We start from the raw sequence: 27,547 nt of genomic DNA, 5'->3' as shown, positions 1-27,547 counted from the left end.
AGCAAATCTGATTGAGCGAATGCCATTACCTGGGTAAATGAATGATTCCTAAAGGACTGGACAAGGCCTAACACCACCCTGAGGGTAAAGCTTATTATCGCTGCAAACTCCAAAGAGGAGAGAGGCGGCTGTGGAGCTTGTGTGCACTTTGTCAGAGGCCTGTATTTCCATATTAATCTGCCACATTTAGGCATCTGAGACAGAGAGCCTCCTGTCACGCTTCTTTGATAACAGAGCAGTTAGCTTTTTCCCCTCATGTATAAATATGTGTAATTCTGATAAGATTAATTGAAATGCCTAAGTATACAGTGGTAGGAGATGAGTGGGAGGGAGAGAGAGGGAGACAGCAGGAGGGAGAGGAGACACATTATGTTGCCAAAGCGTGCATTTTAGACTGGCCTCTGTCTCAGACCTACTCCAGAGCGGGTGCCTAGGCGCTCTCCTCCGGGTCCAAAGTGCCTTGAATTGAAAATAGCATCTACCTAACAGTCCCTCAAAAATAGCTGAGCGAATACGTTTTTGCGCAGAGCCGATAAATACGGCGTGGAGCCTCTGACACCGAAGCCTCACCCCAATTTCCAGTGCTCTGGAGGAGATCAGATAGCCCTGTGTCATTTGATTTTCTGCCTTATCTCATCCGCGCCCATCTTTTTGTCTCAAGCAGAGCTACATTTTAAGAAGCACACACTCCTTGTATCTTTTTGAAGGACAAAACGCAGAATGATATCGAAACAAATAATAGGATCGCGCTGTGAGAGAGGGCCATTCTGCTGTTTGATTGATACCAAGTGCTGATGTAGGCATGTCAAATGAGTGTCCTTCAAGTGACATTTGGGATGCAAATCTGTAGAAGTACATGTTGAGATTGCAGCAATCTGCAAAGTTCTTAGTTCATGAGTGCCATTTATGATCACACCTCCACGGCGGGTGACATTACGGATGCTGTAAACTAGACAACAATTTATACTGTGTATATCCCACACAGCCATTGAGTAGTTCCACTTCTCAAACTGACCAATAAAAATGTCTGTTTAATAGTTGTTTTCTGCAAAGCATGCTGAGTACTAAACAAGAGGGGGCAGTAAGTGAGGAGAAACAGCAGGAAAGAGGGAGGTGTGGGAGAGTGGAGGTGAGGGATCCTGAGACAGATGAAACAAGAGGGAGAGAGAGAAGCAGAAAAGGAGTCTGAGCGAGGGAGGAGACAAAGACAGTCCCTGGTGCGCAGTTTGAGTTGACTGACGGCAAGAAGAGAGGGCTGTAGAGAGAGGAAGGGAGGAGGAAAGGGAAGAAGGGAGATCAGCAAGGAGTGAGCACGTCAGTGTGTGAGTGGCGTCTCTCATTAGAAGGTGCTGTCAGGGGCCACAGAGGGGGGACTGCAGGGACCCCACCTCCCCCTTCTCCTCCCTCTCTGCTGGCCCCTGAGATCCGGCCGGGAAAATGATTGATGAGTGATACCAAGATAAACACGCGCCCTGGCCCCCAAAGGCAGCCCTGCAAAATGATGCATGCAGCGTTATAAATAAACCTTGTAGAAAAAAAACAATTTTACAATAAACAACAAAACAATGCAAAACAACCGTTGGGTTTTCTTATTTTGAATATTGTTTGAGAACATAAATCAACCCCAGCTTTTGTTCTTTGCTTTGATGAGATTTCTGTGTGTCTAGTTTTATATGTTTGTGTCTGCTTGTGTGTTGTGCCTATGCATGTGAGCAGTGAGCACAAGGCTAACAAGGCTCACCAGCTGACTGCTTGGTTAAGCCCCCCTCAACAGTTACACTGCCTCCTCAGCAGCTTGGGCAGGCGGCTTTCCCACTCATTCACTGTGAGGCCCCAAACACTGAGGCAAACCTGTTCTCATTTGGGAGAGCTCCAAATCATAGCAGCTGTGTATAGAGTGTGTGTGAGTGTGTGTGTTTGTGTGTGTGTTTGTGCAAAAGTGCGTGGGAAACTGATGTGCACTGTGGCATAAGTATGGATTCATACTGCTGATACATCCACTTGACAAAACACACAAACACACCCACACAAAACTATATTCAACTGCTCACTAATTGTTGAGTAAGTCATAAATGTTTTATGCTACACTTTCTGTTAATGTTTAACACTGAGCGCCAAATGCCTCTGTTACAAATCGAAGTGGAAAGGCAGATTATCATCAAATAGTTACATTATATCATTATGAGCCTACAGGCTGTGGTCTGGTGGAGGGAGAATGAATTATGAATGGAGTGTGAGGGAGGATCTTCGCTTCCCCCTAGGGACTTCCAACACCACAACTCATTTAAGTTGGATGAATGAGAGATAAGGAAGGAAGCCCCCCACCCCCCCATACTGCTTGCCTTACACACTGCCCTTCATGTAATTTAGTCTCTGAGAAGAAGTGTCACTTTAGCTGCTCGCAGCACACACACTTCTCATTGGGAGGAATGTATGCTGAAGGGTGCTTTGTTCATTGTCAAACTGTGCATACCAATGCTGAAAAACACCATAAAGAAGTCTTGTCATCTAAGTCACTGGTGCATTTTCTGCCTGGCGCAGACTCGTGTCGGGCCTCTTTGTACATCTCTAAAATGAGTCCCCGAGCTGTGCTGTAGCTTTGCCTAAAAATTCTTCTCATTTTCTCTTTTGCTCTCCCTCTCTCTGTCCTGTCTCCATGGATCCAGGCCGCAGAATGGGTCGATGATATTGTACAATAGGAAGAAGGTGAAGTACAGAAAGGATGGCTACTGCTGGAAGAAGAGGAAAGACGGGAAGACCACACGGGAGGATCACATGAAGTTGAAAGTGCAGGGAGTTGAGGTGAGTGCGCTTACAAGAGTTTGGATTTAGAGGGAGTGAACGGCGGGGGCGGGGTGGGAGGAGGGTGTAGGGCGGGCGGGAGCCAGCCTTCACCCTGACACAGACAAACACAGGTCTACAGTGAGCTCTCCCCTGGCTGTAATGGAGACAGTCACATGCTGCAGTCGGCCCGTGTCTCCAAGGAGCCTTACCAAGAAACAATGCGGCACAACAATAGTTTTCCCTGAGAAGCCAGTGGAGTGGAACCGATTGTTTGTACCTTATTAAGGCTCTGGATGTTGCCTTTGCTCCAGAGAGCCTACATTAATCTTGCTGGCTCAAAGCAGTACTGTGGAGCTAGCGTTCCCTCACCTCACTCCACGTCACTCCCCATACCAGCCGCTGCCATAAAAGGCCCAGATGTATCTGTCCTTGGCTCACCCAGGCTCAATCTTGCTCGACCTGAGGTAGTGGCAATGCAGTGTTGGCACCCTGGCTGATTTATTAACATACCTATATATGAGGCCAGGAAAGGCCCAGACCCAGACCCAGAATCCTTCACTTCCTTTGCAGTAGTAGCTAAAGTTTGGGGTCTGGTCTCTTTCACATGTTTAGCCACAAGCACTGATGCAACAAGCACAGGAGTTGAGATAGACTTAGAGATGTGAGATTTTGGTCTGAGTGCACATGTACACACACAAACACATGCACACAAACACATACCCACACACCTCAGGGAGTGGTGCTCTGAGTCCGTGTCACACAGTGTGACAAAGACAAAGCTCAGGCATTCTCCCAACAGGGGCTCTGCTCTCTGTTTGTACTCCTCCAGATATTTGTCACTCCAAGAAAATGGCCTCTTCCTTCGCCTTGCCAGCTCAGTGTCATCTCTGGTCCTGCAGTGGGGCTGATAACCTGTTGGGACAACGCACATCCATCCTTTTGGGCTGTTACATATTTTTCCAGTTTCTGACAGTCTTGGCTTTACAGAAGGTTTAGTCTGCCAAAGTGCATGGATACGGTTATATTAATATATTAATACTTATAATACCAATCATCTCAAACTAATACAAAGTGTGTTTGTATGTTTGTTTGTTTGTTTTGTACATTTCAACAACAGGATAGGGTCATAGTTGTCAATTTTACTTGAATTTTTGGAGCTGATAAGTCTTTTAGGTCGTCACACCAGCTTCAGCTCTTCCCAAGTTTCAGTCCTATTGCATATTTATTGATTTACTCCAGTAATGAAAAAAGATTGCATCATGACTGACCTATTGGTTCTCTCGTCAAATTGTCCTTCAAAGACAACCCGTTTTCACTCAATGCAAATAAACAGTTATCTAAAGCAGAACATTAACTTGAAAGTGGCAACAAATGTTAGTTAAAAAATGTCCTCACATGTATCTACTTCTGCTGTCTGCTGCATCATCATCATCGCGGCCCACTTCAGCACATGTGGAAGCACTGCCCCTCCAACTGAATACCGTACTGTACGCAACTGTCCTATTTTCCAGCATCAATGCTGGTCAGTGCTCCAGAAAAGCAGCCGTTTTTTTTCCGAGCAACTCTCTCAACTGGCACATCACAGCTACTGTATCTGTGCTACTTGTCTTGGCCACTTGGCGCGTGTTCTTCTGTAGTCTTGTGGCTGTCACTACAGACAACAAGAAACATAGTGTTACGGTGTAAAAATATCCAGACCTCTGTGACCATCAATCCATGCTTTATAAAAATAATATTAAAAAAAAGACATTTCCTGGCAAGCCATAGCGAAAGAGATTGGATGCATAGGTGAGGAATCACGTGAAATAAAACAAAAAAGACTCTTGAATCCAGGACAGCACTCCAGATTCACTTTATGTGCTACATATTGTGCTGTAGGCTGTGTGGTCCTGGGGCCTCATTTATAAATCTCTGCGGATAATCCACACTAAATCTTTCTTTATTTAAATTAAGTTCTGAGTGTATATTCATGAAAAAGTTTATTAGTTTGAACCGAAATCTAGACATTGTTCAGTTTTCAATTAATGTGTGTCAAAACGCATTAGAAAATTATCATCTTCAGTTTTATTTACATTTTAGACCACATCCCAACTTTTTTGTACTCGGGGGTTGCAAATGGTAAGTGCAAAGCACCTCATGAATGTTAAAGCAAAGAAATGAGCGTACTGATCAATGGCTCTTCCATTCACATAGTCCTCTAGCAGTGCCAGCGCATCCATCATGCAGCATTACGCACCACAGTGTCACCACAGTATTTATGTTTATAGCAATCAGACTGATTGCTTCACACCTTGCCAAAATGATCGTGACAATCAGTGGATTCCCCCACCCTGGGATATCATTTAAAAATTGAAGTTTGATAGGTAAACACAATTTATTTATGTTTTGTTATGGTGAACTTGGCCCGCATTATGATTGACTCATAATGAGAATATGGACTGTAGCGATTGTGCGAAAGCTGTCATTGGTTTTATTTCCAGACTTTGCTAATTGACACAATCCATATGTGCAGGTGTGAAGATTTGACAGGTGAAGTTACTGGAGTCAGCATGATGTCTCCAGTGTAGCCAAGTCATGTTCACTGCAAAGATTTTACACAAAAAGTATATGAAAAAAGAAAAATTGTGAAATATACACAGTATTAGAAGACACTATTGAATATATTGATGCAATGAAATTAAATGCGTGAAGCATCATAATACTCATTATACTACAATCTGGCTTTAATTCACCACCTCACTATCTGCATCCTCAGTTTCTAGCTTCCAAAATGTTCATATGCATGCTCCATAAATGTATGCACATTTCTTTAAAGCCAAGTTTTTGTTTATAAATTGTAATTTGAGCTCAGAAAGTGGGTTTTTCAAGCCTTTTTTTTTTGCTTACATAACTGATATATATGAGGCCCCTGTTGACTTGTCACTGCGTGTCACATGTGTGCTTGGGATGCCAAATGGCACACATCTGGTGACTATTACAGCATTCTTTGTCAATCAGTAGCAATAAGCAGAGGCTGGGATGCAGTTGTTGAATCACTAAGCCTGTAATGTGTGGTGTACAGTATGTGACAACACAAGATAAAGGATGTACTAAAGCGCAATCATCATGAGTCAGACACATAAAGACTGATGGCTGCTCACTGAGTGTACCTCTCCATCCTCTGATTTTACTCCATGAGCTCCAACATGTTGTAACCAGTCTAATTTACTAGAGCTAATTGCTGTGTGAGCAGCAGTGACAGTGCAAAGTGTGAAGGTGAGTTTAGTGGAGATATATATATATATATATATATATATATATATATATATCTCGAGAGAGAGAGAGAGAGAGAGAGAGAGAGAGAGAGAGAGAGAGAGAGAGAGAGAGAGAGAGAGAGAGAGCACAGGTAGAATTGACTCGGGGCTGCAAAACCACATTGGATGTCATAGAAATTGGACCATAACTACTGCTATTTCACATATTGTACATACAAATACAGTCTGAAATTGTCTGTGTTGAGTTACGCTGCTATTTGTTTCTGTGTTTTTATGTACACATCAACATCTTGCAGCCTTGGGAGACCTGAGTCATGTCCTTTAAACACTTCACCCCTCAAGACTGACAGAGAGGTGATCCATCACTGCTGTAACGGGCCTATGATGGGAACCATGACCCATTATGCACAGTCATGTTTACTGTAAGCACATTCAAAAGACTTGACCTTTGCCTTCTGTACAGTCAAAGTATGAGACCACGGGAGAGAATAGAGAGCTATCTATTTCTGCTTACTACTCTGTTTAGAAGGAGAAGACAAAGACCCATTTGAATACATAATTCATATGATACCTTCACAAGGCGGAACACAAAGAGTTGACATAACTTGTGCATAACCTCAGTTGTTTTACAGGGGAGTCTTTACTTCCCTCACGCTGTGCTGTAGTTGCTGTGATTCCCCAGCCGTCCAGTGCTTAATAGAGGTTCTGTGGTTATTACATGGGCCAGGTTTAGTGCGAAGAGAGGACAAGTGTTGTGGGTGGTTCAGGCCAGTGATGTTCAGTGGCTCCGGCGAGAGAAAGGCTGCGAGTCCGGGAGCGAGGGGCCTTCTGGGGCCTGCAAGAGGCAGCCTAGCGTGGCAGGAGTAGATGTCAGCGTGTGCTGCTGCTGTCCTGTCTGCTCCGCAGTGCTGGCTCAGCAGCCCGTGTAAACTAAGGCTCTACTCTCTTTCTCCCTCCCTCTTTCTACCTTTTACTCTCTTTGAGTGTATTTCTCTCTTCCAGCCTATCTCTCTCTCTGTCTTTCATTTCCCTGTCTTTAATTCTTTCACAAGATTTTCATTGTCCTGCTCTACTCCCACCTCTCTTTCTCCTTACTGCCCTTTCTCTCCTCCCCACCTCCTCCTTCCACTATCTTCCAAGTCCACAGTCCAGACGGACAGAACCTTGAGTTGGGCGGTAATGCTCCCTGTTCCCTAAAATTGGAGCGCAGGGCATGTTGCGGCATTAGCGCTTAACAGGCCGTGAAATAGCAGCCTGCCTTCCTGACGTCTCCCCCATCACTCCAGGTGAGTTGGCCAGACGGCTGGATAAATGAGCAAGCAGCACCCCCAGCAACCAGCATGCATTTGGGGCACTTGAGGAGAGATGTCCATCAGTGATTATCTCACCACACCCCGCTCTTACCAAGCTCAAGTTGTTCACCAGCTCCTTGCAATCGCCAAACTTCGTTTCCATAGTGATCCTTGCAACCAATGTAATGAGGATGTCCAGTGGCTGCCTATTATTCAGGATCCTTGGTTACACCAGGTTTTGATTGGCTTTATTCTCCAACAGAGTGATGTCATCTTAATTCAGGCTGTAGGTCTCATAGTATGCATAGCTCTAGCATCCCCTGGCTTCTCTCTGTGAAATAGCAGAGACCTCAAACACATCTGCTTTGACAAACTCCAACTGATCTCTGTTCTGCTTCTTGTCAAGCTTCTGCCCCAATGCTAGAACCTCTTCTTATCTGATAAGCTGTTAATGTCAGCTTAACCCCCCCATCTCCTCCACCCTTTCTATCCTTTCTCCCCATTATTCCTAAGCTTTAATAAACTCCCTAAAATGCAGATCGATTTCCTCTTAAGTGAAGGTGGCAGTGCCTCTGACTTATTTCATTACCAAAGGCTAATTATACCGATTGAAATGAGCTTCTACTCTTAAGGTGTGCTGTGCTGATCTGTGCCCCCACGCTCTCCAGACTTTAATGCCAATACAGTTCTCTACCAATTCCCTAACTCCCATTCGTGCCTCAGCTCCACCCCACCATCCCTTCACCCAGCCCTCTCTCACCCCCCACCACCTAAATAATCAGCTGGTGCGTCCTTAGCCCCCGTAACTTGTCATTTCATGTTGGATCCACCCTAATGTGTGATTTCAACTGTGCAACTGTGCAATGAAGGAAGGTAATGGAGCATGCTGGTGGCTCAATCGCCTCTGTTCATTGATAATAATGAAGACAAATGTCAAAACATTAGTTGCTAATGTTGTAATGGAGTGGATGCTAGCGGATGCGCGCTGGATGCTACACTGCATTGGCTTTCAATATCACATGACCTTCAATATTTAACTCCTTTTTACTAGTAGTCTCGCCCCTTCTTTGCAGAAAATCAAACATTGAAGTTTTTTGTCCACCTAAGCACATTTATACATAAATTCAGCTCTACACTTGTACTTTCTTTCCTGCTGGTTAAAACATAACGGAGGTGGGGGGGCAATACCCTTCCACAATTTCATGGCCATCTGGGTGGGTTACATTGGTAAGTTATAATCAAACAAGCTGCGTATCTGTGAAATAGAGTGGCTTTGGGTGGCTGTATTTGGTTTCAGTAGCAGCAGTAGCACTGATTTACAGATGCAGTGGCTGATATCGCCAGATTGTGAGGCCAGATGTGAGAGGGCACTAAACAAACCCCTGTTTCTGAGAGGAGGTGACACTCTGCATGCTCTCCCTCCTGCCCCTGCTCCAAGTCAACTGTGAAATTAAGAACAGATTACTGATACAGGCAATGCCCAAAGCAAAAAAAAAGTTTGTATTTTCCATTTTTATTCAAACTTATAGGCTGTCTTTTAGACAACAGTCAGCTGCCTACTCTGTAAAGACAGTAAATCGATTACTGTTTCCATTGTCTTCCCTCTTCTCCTGGAGCCTGCTTTGTTATTCACTTTTTTTCCCTTTGCCTTGGAGCTCACACAGCTAACTCTTCCTTTTCGAATTACCTGATTGTGGAGGAGTTAAGACCAATACGTGTGTGATATTTCAAAGAACAGTTACCATGGTTATAACTCATAACCTTCTCTCACATATAGTCGAGTAATAGTCAATGAGTGGTTGCATAGGCACAGGAAGTGTGTAGTTTAGTCTTCTCATTTATTCATGCTGATATAAGATAAACTTGAGAAAAGAGAATAGAAAATAATTCAAGGTGTAAAAATGAACAAGTCAGTGGATACAAATGGAAAAGGTCATTAGAATTGAGTTTTTTTAGTTATTAGAAATTGCAGCATTTAGCTTTAGTTGTTGCCATGCACCGGAGGTAGGTGATGGAGCCTGATATATATTTTAGTTATTGTGTGATTTTTTTTCCCCAGCACAGTAGATTAAAGCAGTAATCCTCTCTCCAGCATAATGGCTTAATGGGGGTTGTTATGTTGTTATTAGCGACTGAACCAAAGCCTTCCCACATGAACGCCTTACCCCTAGTGTTGGGAGCGTCCACTTTACCCATGGTTTTCCTTTAAGACCACAGTAATTAGTTTTCCTCTCTTACTCCTTACAATTGCCAAATCACTCAGCAGCAGTTAAGCCCTCAGTCTGCCTTTCATGCTGACCCCGCTATCACCATTTCAATCCAGCAGTTGGATTTGAGTGGCTAATTTTGGAAAGGTTGCTGTGGGGAGCATATGTATAAAGGGTCCGTCACAAAGCTGTGCATTATGAACAGCTTCTGTAATTTAATTTCCCACTTGTTGCCACGTGCTACAGTGTTGTCATAATGAGGCATCCCCATGGGGGTCACCTGCTTTATTGTGAAGGGTTAGGAGGAAATGTCCCCAGGAAAACAGCCTGAGAAATATTTAAATGTGTTGCCATACTTGAGGAATCTGACTTATAATGGAAGACTTGCTTTATTGAGGCTCCATAGCAGTGAAAAAACAATATTTCCAATTCAGAAGAATAATAGGTAGGGATGTAATGGTTCTGAAGACCGAAACTGTGACACAACATCCATAGATCTAATGTTACAGTTGCAGAGTTATGTGCTTCAAAAACTTGGCTCCTTATTTAGTTTTTTAATGTTTTAGTAGTAAACTTTATAACCTTGTCGAAAAATCTTCCCTGTTTTTTCCTTATTCACCAACAACCAAGCAAAAGAGGTATGAATTAGAAGGTATTTGATTATTTTCCTGTTTTGGGGACATTTGACCCTTTTTTAACAGAAACAGGGATGCTTCCCAGTGCTTTGCATGTCACTCATTATCGTTATCCTTTATTAATACGGTTGGTGCACCAGAGCAAGTAAGTTTGCCAGTGTTTGATATGTGTACTCCCATGGGAGTAGCAGAGCAGAACCAACTCCAGATATGCAAAGTAGGGGCAGGAGGGTCTGTAGAGAGGCTGAAGAAAACAGAGCACTGTAGGCAGTGAGCAGGCGTTGCATGACTCTGTGGTTTGCTTTTAGTGTGTGAATTCTCCTTTTGTTTGGTCTCGTGAGCGAAACACAGATCCCTGGGCAACACAGGGCCTGGGTTTTATGTAAATGAGCAACTTTTACCAAGGCTTCTCCCTTCCATCGTTCCTAAGATCCAGGCCAGGATACTCTTCAGAGATTCATCCTGCTCAGAAAACACCCCCACCAAGTGATACAGTGTGCAGTGTTATGTATTGAAAGGCCCACTCTGGTCTAGACCCCAGACCATTGCTGGAGTCAGTGGATTCACTTGAATTTAAAGGTGGGAGTTCAAAGGAAAGCGAGTAGTTTCAGCATCAGCTCACCTCCCTTATGTCAGGGTGTGAGTTCTTTGCAAAATCTCTGTTTAATGATCTACAACCAGCTTTTGGCTGGTTCACACATTTCTCGGGCATTTCTGTCCACGGGCCAGGACCACAGGGTCAGCTGAGGTCTTGAGTATTGAACAGAATCAAAGAGTGGTTTTCTATTCCTGAAAACCTGTAAAATGCATTATATAGATTGCTTGAAATGCCTCGGATAGCTCTTCAGGATATGCCTTTTACTGAATCTGCGAGTTTCCCTTTTCTCCCCATCTGTCTTTATCTTGCTCCCTTTCCTCTATCTTTCTCTCTCTCTCTCTCTCTCTCTCTTTCTTACTTCCATCTGCTTCTTCCCTTTGAAAAAGCAGCTTACTCCAATGCTCTCCGTTAATATGAGGCCATTCCTGTAGCGAAGGCAGACCCCTATGTCAAGAGCAGCAGTTTTCTTCGGATGCTGTAAGGCCTTGGCAGAACCATCTCTTCTTTCCCCTGCTGGCTCTGGAACACTTGGTTCTTTTAATATCCTTCAGATATGGAGCGCTGCACCGGTGTTTAGGATACTACTATACACGGAGGGGCAAGGGCTTTGAGCAGGAATCTTCCAGTGACATTATCTCCTCTTTACTCAAAAAGGCAGTACAGCCGGCCCATAATTCCACAGGAGCTTTTCTGCCACATCTGCAAAAAATATTTGTGTATTGACGTTTGCAGCGAGATGAATTTGTTATACTCAAGCGTCTCGCTCATCGGCTACCTTTATCTTTCTTTTTGCTTGACTGTTTATTCTGCACATGGCCTATGTATTATTCACCAGCAACACAGAGGTTTAGATGTAATTTGCTGCTGTGTTACATTTAATAGCTGCAAAATCAAAATGTAGCATTGCTCCAACATTCACTCTTCAAAGGAGGTATAATGAGTGGAGCTGCAAAGTTCAAAGAGAATGGTTAAGTGTTTGTATAGAATTATACAGGGAGAGCAACTGTGCTTTCCTCAGAGTGATATTGAAAGGTTTGATATTTTACATGAAAGGGTGCTAAAGAGGAGTTTAACTCAGGAAACAGGTTTAACCCTTCTGCTTTGGGCAACAGAGGAAAGACTAATGCAGATAAAAGTCTCCTCATTAATGGTCTTGTCTTGTAAATTTTGTTAGTCATAACTTTGTGTCTTCCTGCCTTCTAATTCTCCTCTTCCCATCATCTCTTCTTGTATTTGTCTTGCATTGCACATCTCTCTAATTTCATTCCTGGCTGTTACATCAGTGTTAACCTTGTTCTTTTCAAAGAAATCTGAATAGATGTTCGCTTCTATGTCCTGCGCACCACATGCATCTTTGTCACGACTTTCTTCTTCAGTTTCTGTTGATTTTCAATGCAGTTTCTGCTTTGATTCGGTTTGTTTGTTGTTGTTCTGATGTGCATTTTTTTGTTGATCGTGCAGAAATGAAAGGCAACAACAGACATTTGTGGATTCCTGCCGCACATTTAAATGTGGAGAGAGAGAATGAGTCATTTGTTTAAGCCCAGGGGGGTGCTAAGCTTGTTCTGCATTGTGTGTCGACACCAGTCCCCTGTTAATGTCACTGTCCCTAAATAATGATACATGCATGTAGACAGCATGCACTGACACGCAGGCGTACACACACACACACACACCCACACACACACACACACACACACACCCACACACACACCCACACACATTATGGCATCCATGTACATTGGTTCAGTTTCACTGACATATCCTCAGGGGGGAAATCTTGTTATTGTACGTATATGTATGAATGTATGTATGTATGCCACAGTGAATTTCCACACTGAACATACACATAAGCCGATATAGTAAAACCTCAATTCATAAATAGAGCCTCTTATTGCAAGGAAATTACGTTTAAAGGTACAAAAAAAATATCCTATGTGATAGATGAAAATGGGAGAGATAAAAATGAATCAAAAAGACTGTGGACTGTGGAAAATAAAAGACTGATGAAAAGGAGAGGAGGGAGCAAGAGAGGCTTAGAAGGTGGATGGATGGTAGGGGAGGAGGGAGGGTGGGGAGGGAGGGAGAGGCGAGTGTTGAGCGGAGAGGAGAGAGAAAGCCGGAATGAACGATATATAGCCCCTGGCAAACAGAAAACAATTGTTACACTGCCTCCCATAACCCACTTCAACCTTAAACAGCAGATTTTTTTCACTCAATTAATTTCTACACATTGGAGCAGGGGCCTTGGCTGAAGCTGGGCTTTTATGTGCTCCTGCAGCTGCAAGGCCTATACACATCTCTGTCTCTCTCCCTCTCTCTCTCTCTCTCTCTCTCTGTCTGTCGAGAGTAGCTTTCTTTTTTTTTCTTCAGAAAATGAACATTCTGCATTTGAATGGAATGGAGCACTTTGAGAGATGAAGCCTGAATAAACAGCAAAATAGTATATATTGTAAAAAATAGCACACGCTCAAACAATTGATACAGACTGTCCTTTGATTCTGTAGTTGGACAAGAAATGCCTTTTAACCTAATCACTGTTATTAAAGGCCATGTGGAGCTTCATGCAAACTTTGAAATATGATTCAAAAGTGCAATTCTACATTCAGCTGAATGTGTTCTGGTATACAGATATACAGTGACTTTTCATCATGCATTACTAAGGGTGATTTCAACTTTAAATAGAAAATTGATCAAAATTAGCTTTCGATTTTTATGATTAAAATGAATCGAAAGCAAGATATCAAAATTTGACATTTTGACCATATGGGACATTCCAGACTAATGTGGCAGTTATATTGCACTTGATACTATGTAGCCCTGTATTATTAAAGAATAATTTCAAAATGTAAATGACAGCTGTCACGGCATAAAACCAATGAACTCTTGATCTTAATGAATCAAGACTTGACCGTCTAACAACGGCATTGCTGTCAGTGTTGGAAAAAAAATACATCATATTAAATTATTACATTAAAATCCAACCAGAGATGGATTTCATCCATATGCATGACATGTAAATCTGATAGAAAATAAAAACTTTTAATATTGATTCAAATGATAGAATCTTGTAACAAGATTTAGGGAATAATCCCTAATTAAAAACAAGATTTTCACACACGAATGATTAATAAGAATAATGATGGTAGTAATAATACTAATCACACACAGGAGTAAACCGGGTCATGACGGCCCTGTGTGGACAGCAGGTTGATTCTTCTGCCTGAGGGCTGAGAGAGGGAGAGCAGGCAGAGACAGATGGACAGATAGATAGGGGAGGGCATGACTGAGCTGTGTCTGTGTGTGGTGAGTGAGGGCCAGTCGGAACAACATGAATCATGGCTCCAGTTGAGAGAGGAGGAGATCAGATCAATAACAGCCCAGAGGAGAGAGAAGAGCGAGAGAGAGAGAAAGAGGATGAAGGGAGGACACAGGAGGTGGTCATCACTCGACCACCCCGACTCCCAGCATGCTTCCTTTTTTTTCTTTCTCAAGCTGTACAGTTAATGTATTGAGCGAAGCGCTGGTTCATTTTCGTTCTGAAAACTGAAACATAGATACACGTAGATACAGACAACGTGCTAATGTGTGAATATACGACTTATTGATTATTCAAATGAAGGCACGTGCAGGCTGTTCATGGTCATCCTTTGCGAAGAAAAGTAAGGATACTCACATTTCACTTCAGCAAAGTGTTGACCTACACTTAATCTAATGAGACACTCTTAAAGTGCACTTCAAAATATTATAGTCCAATTTTGAGTGTGCAGTTTTATCAGTTCAAAGGAAAGCACTAAACGATTAATTCATCCCTCTTCTGCCTTGATATTGAGGAGCTTGTTTGATTGTGCATGAACAAATATAGTTGCTTGTGTGTATGTGTAAAGAATGTGTGTTTTTGTCTGATGCAGGGGAGTGCAAAGGCTCAGCAGTGGTCATTTCTCATTAAGTGACCAGTGTGCCTAGGGAAAGGCCTGTTGTTACACAACGTGTGTAAGTGTGTGTGTGTGTGTGTGTGTGTGTGTGTGTGTGTGTGTGCCGGGAGCAGCTACAGAGGTAGTGGCCAGTGTTTGAGTCGCTGTCTGGGTGTTTAAGCATGCTACGCACACAAGTGTAAGATGGCCAAGCTCTCCTCCACCATTGTACTGTGGAACAGGCAAGCAATTTTTCTCATCCCTCCTTTTTTATATAATTTGGTCGATAAAGGTGAAGGACGTTTCATTGCTATTTCTCCCTCACGACTCCCTCCTCCTCATGCGCTCTGCTCTGTCTCAGAGTGAAATCCCGAGATAAAGCTTGGCGGCGCTCCATGTTTAATGGAGCTTAATCCCACAGATTTGAGATACGGAGCTGTGAGGTAATTCCCTCATGCCCATCTTCACTAACACAGAATCATCATGTGACCACCTAATTCTGCCCCTTTGCTCGATAAAGACAGATAGACAGACAGACAGACAGACAGACAGACAGACAGACAGGTGGACAAACGGACAACAAAGAGAACCTAACTCAGCCAAGGACGAATTAGTGGAATGGGGTTTTTTTAAACAATTTATCACGAAAAGGTTTGTGCTTTTTCTCAGGATCACAAAATCCTCACCATCTTATCTGCTGTAAAACCACTTATTTTTTGCCATACTTTCCCTTCAGCTGTGCCTCAGTAAAATGTGGTCATGTTTACTTTGGCTGGCCAGTCAACCCCTCCCCTCTTGATGGGGGATTTATGAATTAATCTGCAACACAGAGATGAATATGAGCCAAAGTGACGAGTTTGGAGAGTCATAACTGAAAGCTTAGTGTCCGCAGACAGGACTCCAGCCACAGCATCGCGTCAGGACGCTTGGAGAGAGTTAAGAGGGGTTGGCTGGGTTGAGACTATTTGGAGAAGCCATGTGCTGGGAAGTATTATACCCACCAACAATCCTCCTTAAGTGATGAGCTGACACTAAGCAATTTACTATTCACCCTGCCAGTGAAAATATTTTCAATCCCGAGTGCATGAGGCTCCCATGGCAGGCAATACGCCAAGCCCTCTTCTTGCATCTGACACTTTTTGTTTCAGAATAGCCACTGTGTGGTTCAATTTACCCCAAGACATGCTTGTCAGGCCCGCTTGACACGAGCTGCGTTGTCAGTGTGTAAAACAGTCCACATGGATGATTGCAGAGCAGCTCTGGTTGTTAGTGGTAGTCGATAGGCTTTGAGAGAAAGGAAATGTATATGTTTTCAAATATGCCTGTTTTTAATATACATTAAAAAGGCTGTTAAAACGGGAGGGAGAAAAAACTGTTTCTTTGGCCCCTTTTAATCACTTTTTCTCCCTTTGCCCGTTGTTTTCATCCCTTCTGTCCTTACCGCTGTCCACAATGTTCTCCTATCTTCTCCTGTGTCCTCCCCTCCTTATTTGTTGCCTCTCAGGTATAAGACACCTAATTGTCAAGGGAGCAGAGACAAACCGCAGAGTGAAAAACACAGAAACACTGTATAGTGATTGTCCAAAACAAAAACAGCAGGCTTGAGCACTCAGGAAGCCACATAGACACAAGCATCAGGATGTCGGTGTACCGGGGCAGAAGCTGAATGTTCGAAGCTGTGTTTGTGGTTGTTTATGTGTGTGAGTGTATGTTTTTGGCAGGTGAGGGGGCACATCGTCCTTTATAGCTGCACTCTCTCTGGCACTGTCACTTCAAGGTCTCAATCGCTTGCCATTCTGGGCCCAAACCACTGCCAACGCAGCCGATCCACCTCTGCCAAGGTCCTCTTCATCCCTCTGCTACTGCTCTTCTCTCTCCTCCTTTGCATAATTACCCAGGTAATTGTGGAGTAATTGACTGCATCACCTGCTCCTAGGAAGCTCTGGCATTGTTTAATAAACAGCTGGAATATGCGCCACATGTTGTTGGAGAGAAAGAGGAAGAACATATTGGGGCAGAGGGGGAGGGCTGGAGATTGGGGAGCTGGATTGACAGAGTTGGGTGGTGGTGTCTGAAAAGGCGGCGGCAAGAATGTACACATGCTAATTTCCCAAACACAGACACACAGATATAACATTCTCTAGGCAAGTCCTGAACTTGTTATGCAAGGTGAACATATTATTGCCTGTGGAAAGATTAGCGAGGGAGAGGGTAATGAGAGTGGGAGATGGATAGATTTAGAGACACAGGGAAGAGAAGAGGCAACAGAAAGTGAGTGAGAGAAAGTTTTAGGCATGAGAGAAAGAGATGGATAGATGGAAGGGGAAACGAAAAAGGAGAGAGGGGTGAAGCGAGCCTCTCAGGGCTAATGACATTAAGGAGGTCTGATGAATCGACACCCGCTGAGTGTTATTGACGTCCCCTGAGCCTGCCCAGGCAGAGCCAGCCTCCCAGCCCGGGTATTGGCTAGCCCTGCTCCTCAATTAGACTGCCTGATTAGATTCCCTCGGTTGTGCCCTCTCATGGGGTGAGCAGGGTGGCATGATGGATGTGATGGGCAGGATTATCAGAGGGGGGTGTCACCCATGCCCTGCCTAGGGGGGCAGCAGACGATGGCTTTGACCAGTCGTCGCAGGGGCTTGTAGGCGGAGGGCAGGGGGCGCGGCGCGAGTCTCTTATTGAGGCTGTCAATCATTGCCGCTTACAAGATAGAGGCTGTGTCTGCACAGAGATGCACAGGGGTAATTACTATTCCATCTCACTTGGCATCTAGATATATGAGGCTGTTCGCAACCACTGACCTCACGTGGCAGCCCTCCACCATCTTTGAAATAGTTTGAAAATGCTCAATTTACATATCCTGTCCTTCATTCACTAATCCTTCAAAGAGAGTCTCAAAGTGTAGCAGTGTTGAGATACTGCAGATTCTGTAGTTTTATTTTACCACAGTAAATGTGAAAAATGATGAATTATTTTTTAGCTTACTTTTGCTATCAACTGTGTTCCCACATTAGTCCATAATGTTGAGGAGTTCGGGTAGGATGTGTCCTTAACCCTATTCTCTCCATTTTCTGGTAGTGACAGTTTCTTACAACCATTCATCAACATCTTGGCTCTTGTGGTGCAAAAAATGGGGCAAGTCAGGTAAGTGTCCCAATTCAGCAGTTTTGAAAGGCAGTAACTAATGATATCTCAGGAATGGGGGCTGCTGCTGTTTCCCTGAGAACTTTCCTTCCTGTTCCATTGTGTGTTTGTGTGGCTGGATAGCTAGCTAATGGCCTGTCTCTGATGAATTAGGGGGTCTGACACCCTGCAAACACACTCTCCCAAGGTCAGAGCAGCACACAGATTACCATATTCGGAGGGCTTAACAATCTAACACAGCCTCAAGTCAGATGACAATTGAGTCGAGCACACAAGAAGATAAGGGAGTTGGAAGAGGAGAGGGGGGAGAGGGGGTTGGATCCAAAGGAAGAAATTGCTTTTAAAGTGGAGAAAACCTGCAGTGATCTCTGTCACTGATGTCCTCAACAGTGGCTGTGATGCCAAGTGTCCATTCGTGCATCCCTCTCAGTTAAGGCGCTCCTGCAGTTGTTCCCTGGACAATGTTATCCCTTTTCTTTATTGAAAGCTGGTATTCAACCCTCCAGTCTGTGTTAAAGAGTCCTCTTACACCAAGGAAAGTGCTCTGCTGAAGCACTTCCATATTTCTTCACAATAGCACCAAGTTGTTTTCAAATACAGCGTGCTATAATGTTCCATTATGCAGTGGAACATATTGTAAAATGCATGACATTGATTTGTAACTGACTGTTGTCAATGTGTCAGCCTTCTTGTCAGGTGTCACAAAGTAGATAAAATAATCAGAGAGAGGACAACTTGTAGGCAGTGGCAACATTTTGATTAACACGGCCAAATGTATGCAAATACGGGCTCAAGTATTTAATCCAAAAATACAGGCATGCAAACACACACGCACATACATGCATGCTCACGGAAGCAAATTGTAACACATAAGGGCATACACACATCCACCCACACACTTGCCATATGTGTCTGCAGGGAGCTGGCTAAAATGTCAAGCTATGTGCATGGCTGCCTCCTGTCGACGCCTCTCTCCTTATTTCACAGCAGCACCTGGTGGTGACAAAGAGCACAGAAGAGAGAGACTCCCCAGGAGAGGAGAGGAGAGGAGAGGAGAGGAGAGGAGAGGAGAGGAGAGGAGAGGAGAGGAGAGGAGAGGAGAGGAGTCCATCCATTCCCCAGACAACAGACCCTCCCTGTCCCATCATGTTGTACTTGCCTGTCAATCCAACTCAAGGCTGCTTAATTTTGCTTTGAATTGACGATGTTCGAGCCCCTGCCAAAGTTTGAGGGATTTTAGACATAGTACCAAAGCCAAGGAGCATAATGAATGAAAAGCCCCTTCCCAAATTGATTTCAAACTAAATCAAACCCTGGTATTCAATTATCTGCCAGAGCTGCCACTGAGGAACTTTAAAGTTGTATAGGCAGAGTAAGAGAGAAAGAGAAGGAGGGGAGAAAGTGAGGAGAGGGAAAGAGGACGGTCGGAGCAGAATGCAAATGACTCCATCCCTGTGTGGTGTCAGAACAGGTGGCCCAGTGGTAGCGCTGGGGCTGATGAATGAGCTGTTGAAGTGGAGCCCATTGCTACCTCTAGCTAGTGGCAGCTCCAATTCTGCCTAGTTAAGCATTTGGCCTCCTCTGCCAGGAAGGCTTAATTGAAGAAATCATCACAGGGACCGGGACAGATCTGGTGTTACTGGGACCAAATTGTCTATCTGCCTAACCAGACTGTAACATCATAATAGTGTGATACTATCCATCCACTAATCACAAGAAAAGTGTTTCATTACAGGATACCAGACCAGGACCAAATTCCTTTTAATTATGTTGCTCCCAGTGTGAATTGCATCAGTTTAGTCATAAGTTGAAGGATGATGCTTTTTCCCTGTCGGCAGTCTTACCCATTAAATGTCTAAACCATAGGCTGTATAAAATATGGATATCATCTCCATAGGTTTCTGAAAAGCCAAAATGAAGCTCAATGTGGGTGGCTCCAGCTGTTCCCATCTTGACAGTGCCTTGCACACAAATATAGACAAAAAGGTGGGCCAAATGAATCCAAATGTTCAATTGGAAAACAATGTGCAAAACGACACGTTTCCTGGTGTGCAAAAGGCTTTGATGTTTGTTTTATCTTATTTGGTGGGTGTGTCATTGGTGTTACCTAATCAGCAGTGATGTATATATCAACCAACATTAAGAAAGACGAGCTTAACTCACCACTGTTTCAGATTAATTAAAAAAGTTTAGCTACATTTTTCTCAGGGCTGAAAGTGCTCATGTTTGCTGAAACAAGCCACCATTAGCAGCTCCTACCTATAATTATGCATAACTTCAAAACTTAATTTAATATAAATGGTTTCAAAACCGTTGTTGTTTGGCTGTAAACAAGTTTATTTCTGCTGTAAATTTGGGCATTTTAATATGGCTTTAATATGTCTATGGAGATTTATTTGTTTTCATAGCCAGCCTCAAGTGGCCATACGAAGAACTGCAGTTTTTTGGCACTTCTGCGTTGGCTTCATTTTTCAGCCCCTGAGGTTGCTGCTTGGTCTAAACCCAAAATTGTGTTTGCTACAGTCAGAAGCAACTAATTTATGATGTGTTCATGCAGATTACTGGCTCCCACTGTTGTTTAAAAAAGCCATTAGAAACAGCTCAAGACATACTGCAGCTTTGACTAATGTAATACATCATGTTGAACAGCACGTGTATTGCTGGTTTTCCTAACATGCCTTTATCACTCAGGTAATTACTGTTTTAGTATCATTTAATACAGTATTACACCTGCATGAGGAAGATAAAATGTCCTGTTCTTTTGTGACATTTGTTTCATTTTTTTCCCTCTTTAATGCAATCTAACACAGCCCGTTGGACATTATTCACAGCAGACAAGCAGTCCATGAGGCAGGGAGCAGAAGGAACATACTCGGATTGGTTTATCTTAGCAGAGACCAGTGACTTTTTTATTGTATCAGAGAGCGAGGGTAATTATTGGTAAATTACAAAAACCTGTCCTGTCAGCGATATCAAGCAGAAACCAATCAAGTCATTGACACCACAATTGCGTTCCAAAAAACAAGTAGCCTTTGGCCCCCTGCCGCACCTGCGCACAGTGTATCGAATGTTTGGCCTAACTAATGAACGACTGAATGCAATTATAACGTACTATCTCTGAAATTAGGCCTGCCATGGTGTTAATTACATAATTACTGAAGATGTCAGCTCTATGCGGGAGGGTGGCGTGTCAGCGGAGAGAGTGTAGCACACAGGGAGGGAAGTTGCTTTGCTTTCAGGGATGAACTATAGACGCTTCTTTGATTCATGATGCCGGCTTTGTGGAAAATATCGCCTTTGCCAAGTTAATTTTGAAAAGGCCAGCATATTTGGGCAGAGACAATCAGCCTGACCTTTCTGAGAACAACCCCAGTTTTCACTCTTTCACCTCTTTTTTTGTTCTGTTTTTTCCTTTCCTTTCTTTCTTCTTTCTTTCCTTCTGTCTGTCTCTCCTTCACTCACTGCTTCCTCTCCTCCCTCTGCACGGCGGGGCCGACATGCACGTCCTTGACAGCAGCGTCTGCTAATAGAGATCGCCATTGTTTATCAACACATCCCACTGATGAAGCGGCCTTCCCGTTTCTGTTGGAATATTTGTACAAATTTATTGGAGGCTGCCTCTATTAGACGCAGGCCTTTGCTACGAAACAAGCATGCTCCTAGTGTAGACTGACAATTGTATTCTCCTGCTTGTGTACTTCACTAATCAAGGCGACGCAGATGACTTTGCCGTTGTTCTGTGTGCAGTTATATCATGCAGATGATTGGAATATCAATTCATTCCACACTTGCGGCCTCATGGCTAATTTGCAATGGCTGTATATCAAATGTGTCATGAAAATGGGGAGCCATATTTTCCTTACAGAGAATATGGAGCAGCATTTGTCATTTGCCTTTCAATGTGTACCTCTCCCTGGTGCCGTTTGGTATGGAAAGTGAGGCTGGGCGTATGCGAGTGTAAAAGAGTGAGTGATGGCGAAAGAGTGGAAGTAACTTTTAATGTATTTTGAGTGTGTTTGGGAGTGTTTGTCACTAGAATCTGGGGCTGCAGACAGATAGGGTATGATGGGGCCAGGGCGTCCCAAACGAGATGTAGATGAGGAGCCATACTGAATAATCATGTACCATCACTGCTCCGCCACAGACAGGGAGGGGTCTCCATCACAGCTGTTACAGCCCAGACACAACCCCACCACCGCCCTTCCTACCCCTTCATCCCCCGCTTCTCTCCCCGTCCACCTGTCCCATGTCAGTACTACCAGCCGAGCAAACTCTGACGTGACTTTTCCAGGAACTGAAAATAGTTTACCTCCTCCCTGTTCGCTGTTATACCTCCGCCCGCTGCCTCCTGCCTCGGTAGTCTGCTGTTTTCACAGGAAATTAGCCAGACGTCCCCTGAGGTGGATCCCGTGCATAGCAAGATATCTGCCTGTCAAGGTGTTCTACGGCTCCTGCATTCATTTGCTGCTCGCTGTCTCTCTCACCCTCTGCCCCCCTTCTTCTGCCTCTCCATCTGACCCTGCAAATGCACTCTGCAGAGTGAGTTTAGAGCCCCTGTCTGAACCACAGTACCTGAGCACTGTTTTTCCTTTGTTTTATTTAAAACAGCAATTTCTTTTATACCATGCAAACCTGCAAAACATCAGTTCAGTCACTTGTTCCCCCTCCACAGTGGGCGTCATTCACCAATGTCTTCCTTCTTTTTTTGTTTTTTTTTAAATTAAATTTGTTCCTAAAGAAAGGTCATGTTACTATATTTAGTAGTTTCAGATATAAACACGCTGCTGCTTGTCATCCAGTCCCCCAGCACAAAGAAGGCCTACTTTGGGCCTACAAATAGTGTGATAAGTTACTAATTATTGGATGACATGGTTCTCAATTAACATAATCAATGGAAATGTAGGTGTTAGCATAGTGTTTAATTTGAAAGTGATTGTAGTGATGAAGTAATTATTAAATTATATTAGTGTCATTTAAATCCAATAATATTGTAAAATTATAGAAATTGAATAAGTGATTATTTTGCTCAAACATGTCAGTGTGCTCTTTACAGGGTTTGTACGGGTGCTTGAAATCCTTGAAAATGCTTGAATTATACAGTTTTCAAGGTTTAAAATGTGCTTGGATTTTGGATAAAGTGCTTGTAAATGCTTGAAATGATTACTGTATTTATCTTGAAATCTGACTATATCCATCTATAGACTATAGATAATAACATGTTCAATGTAAAAAAAATAATGAGTAGCCTATCTGAAATGAAGACCGTTCCTCCTAAAAGTGTAATACCATCGCTGTTGGTATGGTTCAGTGAAATCTCCCCCTTTTAGTATGTAAGTACTCATCTAAAACATGCAATTTACAACAGGTGTAAGATACTGGAAAAGCTTGAAAATTGACCTTGAAAGTCCTTGAAAAATGCTTGAATTTGACCACTGCTAAAGTGTACGAACCCTGTCTTTAGTGTACGTAGATTTGTTCTTACCTCAAAACAAATGCCAAATAAGAAAACAATGAATGTTTAATGTCAGAAATCTTTGTGAAAACGATGTTAGTGGGAAGAAATTTCTTCTTAAGAACAATAATGCTTTTCACCAATTGTTCTTGGCGCTCTAAAAAGTTTGTTGGTGCTGCCCTATAATATTAGGGTGATGCCTTTAACCCCACCTATATCTTGAGTGTTATGCTCTAACTTCTGCCATGCAGGGCCTGATATTACTCTCAGGAGGAATAATTGCTCTGCCTTAAGCTGGTCCTGCCCAGTCCCTGGCCTCACCATGGGTATCAGAACTTAACAACTCTTTGACCTGAGGCACTGTATTTATCACACCTTAGTTTATGACCCCATAAAACAGTCCCTTGATGAATTTGATAGGCTTATGAAAACATTTCCATCCAGACGGGCTTTAAAGGTTTCAGAGGGACAGACCTGTACAGTAACTTTCTCCATCTCCACATTGTGCCTGAGGCCAGCCTGTAAACTAGTCGTAGCACTTCATCCCATTCTTGTTCTGCAAATTTTTGTGCACTCGCAGTCGAAGAACGGCATGATGAACGACTTTGAAGCTGAGTAATAACAGATCGGGAGACGGGCCATTTTACACAAGAGATTCTTGTAGAAGTTTAGTGATGTTGTTCTGCCTCCATGAACCACTTATTTTCTGCAATTCTCGCTCGGACCATCTTGTGTTCATACTGGTGTGCCCATTTTGCCAAGTGGTTATAGGTGACCTCTCCTATCATCACTTCAGGTTTTTACAGTTGTAGTGAAGGGGGTCATTGAAATGGGTCAGATAGTGACCCAAATTTGCCCCTCTACATGAGAACAGAAGGTGGACGTCAGTCACAGTGGGGGAGCCCAGGGAGAAGCAGCACCTCTCGGGATCTGTCCCCAGTAAAGAATCGCTGAAACAGGGAATTCAGTGGCCCAAGACTTCTGCAACACAAAGGACTGTCCTCCTGCTCTGGCACTCAGGGGACGCAGTCAGCAAAGTGCCTCTTACAGCCAAAGACCAGAGAACTGGCTTCATTGTGTGTCTTTTGTGCTCTTAGAGCCTGTGCCCCGGTTTGCTTTTTTTTTTGTGTCCAACTCATGCAGACACTTGAGATGTGCAATTGAAGGATGGTACCCATTTGTGGATGTCTGACGCAGCATCTTACAATTGCCCATTAAAGTCTCATGATTGGCTTAAAAGAAAAAAAAAAGTCTATTGTCTCGTTTTGGTGCAGTGGACAAAGGACTCTTAGGCAAAATGACCAAGTCGAGCCTGTGACATCGAGGCTTTTAAGATGTAATGATCTCCAGTTTATAGTAATGTCTGCCTATTTGTTGTCTAACCTGATCATGTGAAAGTGTTTTCTACAGAAGATAATGTGTTGCCCTAACAGGATGGATATTATAGCAGCTGTAGCATGTGGTTTAGTGGTGGACAGGTAGATCACAGTGCTGGGATAAATAAGCCCTCTCTGCAGCACTGCACTTCCTCAGTTCAAGGAAACAGGCTACTATCACTAATCCACTGAATGAGTGCATTGACCGCTCAGCTTTGCTCTTCAATGCATTTACTCCACATTGTCACGCGAAGGGACAAAGAGGCACCCACAGAAGAGTGGAGTAGCACACATGCTGATACATGTACAACACATGATCCAGTGACAAACACACAATACTTGTGCGTAAGGACACATTTGAAGCCTGACTGCCAGAGCGAGGGGGGGGAAGAAAGGGGGGCATTGGAGTCTCCCGTGAGCTTACACCTCCTTATACTGTTGGTTGGCCCATGAAATATTAACAGTGGCTGCCTCCCCTCTGAATAAGCCAATAGAGTAGTAAAGGGTAAGGTCTGCCTCACACGGTGTTTAATGCATGCCCCTTAGGGCCTCAGCTTGGTCTAAAAAATAGGGCCTTTTCTCTAGCTCTTACATTCACTTTGGTCCCCCTTCTTTCTTTATTTCTTTCTGTGACTTTCTTTTTCCTCCATTCTTTCTGTCTGTTGTCTGGCTTTTTCATTTTTTATTTGCCCTAATGTCCCAGTCTTTCAAGTCTTCTGTTTTTTTTACTTAGTGTGCTTGAATGAGAAAGTGTAGGAAAGCAAAATAAAAAAGAAGACAGAGAGATGGTGAGTGGTGGCATTCAGTGGGCTTGACGTTATCAGATGGCCAGCGCGCTGGTTCCTACGCCTCAGTCTGTCCCCTAGCTGTGTTTTTTACCATGTGCTGAGAGGAAACGGTTGTTCTATGGCGCTCTCTGTTTTATGAGGCATGCAGCCGCTTTCTCATCTGTTCGTTGTGTTTCACCCAACACCATCACAGTTTTTCCCTCCCACGGCAGAACAGCAGACTGCCCTTTAAAAGGTGACTATAAGGAAAACAACAGAAAGTGTGAATAAATTAAACAGATGCTTAGATATCTCTTTTTAATGGTAGACTTTGGGCAGTTGTACAGTTTGTGATATCCTCTGTTTCACTTCAATGCACGGCTGTACAGAATGTCATTTTCTTCCATTCAAAGCTGCCATTGCGGTTTTATTGAAGCTGTGTCTGATATCATATATTATGATGTCATCATCCTAAAAAAAGCTAAAATCTCATTTTATTGTGGAGTTGCATGCAACACATTGAATTTTTCAGTCTTGCTGTCTCTCTACCTGTTTATCAGACCAAAAATGACGCTAGAATTAGCTGGCTAATGCATCCCCGGGGCTCTATGGTGCAGGTATTTCACTTGAACCATAAAAATAATTTCTGGCCACAGTGTGACAACCTACCATAATCCTTCCAAGCACACCCAATGGTCCCTCAGCCTCACTCCCCTCCGCTAGGAGTATACTTCGCTGGGAGGAGAGCGAGCAGCAGCTACGGAACAGACAAGTTAGCTAGCTGACTAGCTAACTTGCAAGCTAACCATCTCCCATAGATCCAGTGCTGCTGCTGCTGGACACCAGCCCGCTGTCTGGCTCATTTTCTTTTCACTTTCTGTCTCGAGTGGGAAACAATCTTGCACAGCCGCCTCTGGAATATAATTCTACAAATAGTACACTACTAATACTATGAGTGTAGTCAAGTCTTTATTAGCAACTGTGCAGAAATACAGTGCCAGGTTTACCAGGTTTGAATGAAACAATTTGATACAGCCACACTTCAAACCCAACCTTCAAAGCCACCACATTGGTAAAAAGGACACAGAAATGTTTTAGCATATCGATCTTTCTACATCGTACACATTACACCACAATTGGGAAATCTGACACTAACATAGCCTAGGTGCTTCCCTGTTTCCTTCCACCCCTCATGAGTTTGCACACCAGTTATTTCTTAATCCACAGCCATCTGGCTGTAGATGATTGAGCGCCATTCCAGAGCGTCTTGCCGTACGTTCACTACTAACAGAGTACAAAGAAACCCATTCCAATTTAATTAAACTGAAAGAATATCATTAGAGTTCATAATGATGATTAATGTCTAAATAATAATAACATTTATGAAGTATTAGGGTATTAGATTTCTAGTTGGATGTGAAATTATTCTTTCTGTTCAGGTACAGGACATTGTTCTAACAAATTGCAACCCTCATTACTCATATCATTGGCTCCTGGGTTAGAGATTCAGACAGATTGGGAATCCATTTTATCTCCAAGTTTACTCTCCACTGGATTCTTTCTTCTTCGTAAAGTATAGAACATTCGGCCATCCACTCAGCCCTGAAAGCCGCTGACAACAAACTCTTTGTAGTTTTCTTCCTGTTGACTTATTTTCGTACTTTCCTCCCCCTGTGTTAAAACAAATGGCAACTGCAGGAAGAAAAAAGAAAAAAAAAGAGCTGAAAAGTTGACATTTAGCTTAAATGGAGGTGGAATGGGCCGCAGGGATGCAGCTGTAACGATGCAGGGGAGACAAGGGCTTCTTCTCTCTTCCCGTCCCGCTAAAACAAGATTTATGACCTCACGAATACCATCATATTTTAGCAGCTGATGTACACTGTGGGTGGTTTATCTGGGATTGAGGGCTTTGCCGTTGAGCCCATCACTGTGGGGCTTCGATGACTTACAGCGGCAACATTCAACAAGAGGTAACAAAAAGGAGACTGTGTTATTGGTCTGAGATATAAGTCTACCACATGACACATTCCCACAGATATGAGCATTTCTATGCAAATTTCCTGTTTTTTTGTCATTTATTTTGTAAAGAAAATCTGAAATGAAAGAGCAGTCAAAATGAAGGGT

The 27,547-nt window shown here is 43.3% G+C and overlaps 1 protein-coding gene across 2 annotated transcripts in view; it reads left to right on the top strand.

Moving 5' to 3' along the window:
* The window catches only part of camta1a (calmodulin binding transcription activator 1a), a 301,590-nt gene that overhangs the window by 168,715 nt on the left and 105,328 nt on the right, over positions 1–27,547 (top strand). For both annotated transcript variants that reach the window (XM_059332352.1, XM_059332354.1), the window contains exon 5: positions 2,667–2,802. In XM_059332352.1, the coding sequence (XP_059188335.1) occupies positions 2,667–2,802 (136 nt within the window). The remainder of the gene's footprint in view (positions 1–2,666; positions 2,803–27,547) is intronic.

The sequence above is a fragment of the Centropristis striata genome, chromosome 5, assembly GCF_030273125.1.
Source record: "Centropristis striata isolate RG_2023a ecotype Rhode Island chromosome 5, C.striata_1.0, whole genome shotgun sequence".
NCBI lineage: Eukaryota > Metazoa > Chordata > Actinopteri > Perciformes > Serranidae > Centropristis > Centropristis striata.
The sequence above is the reverse complement of the archived record's forward strand: the minus strand, read 5'-3'. Positions and strand labels throughout refer to the sequence as shown.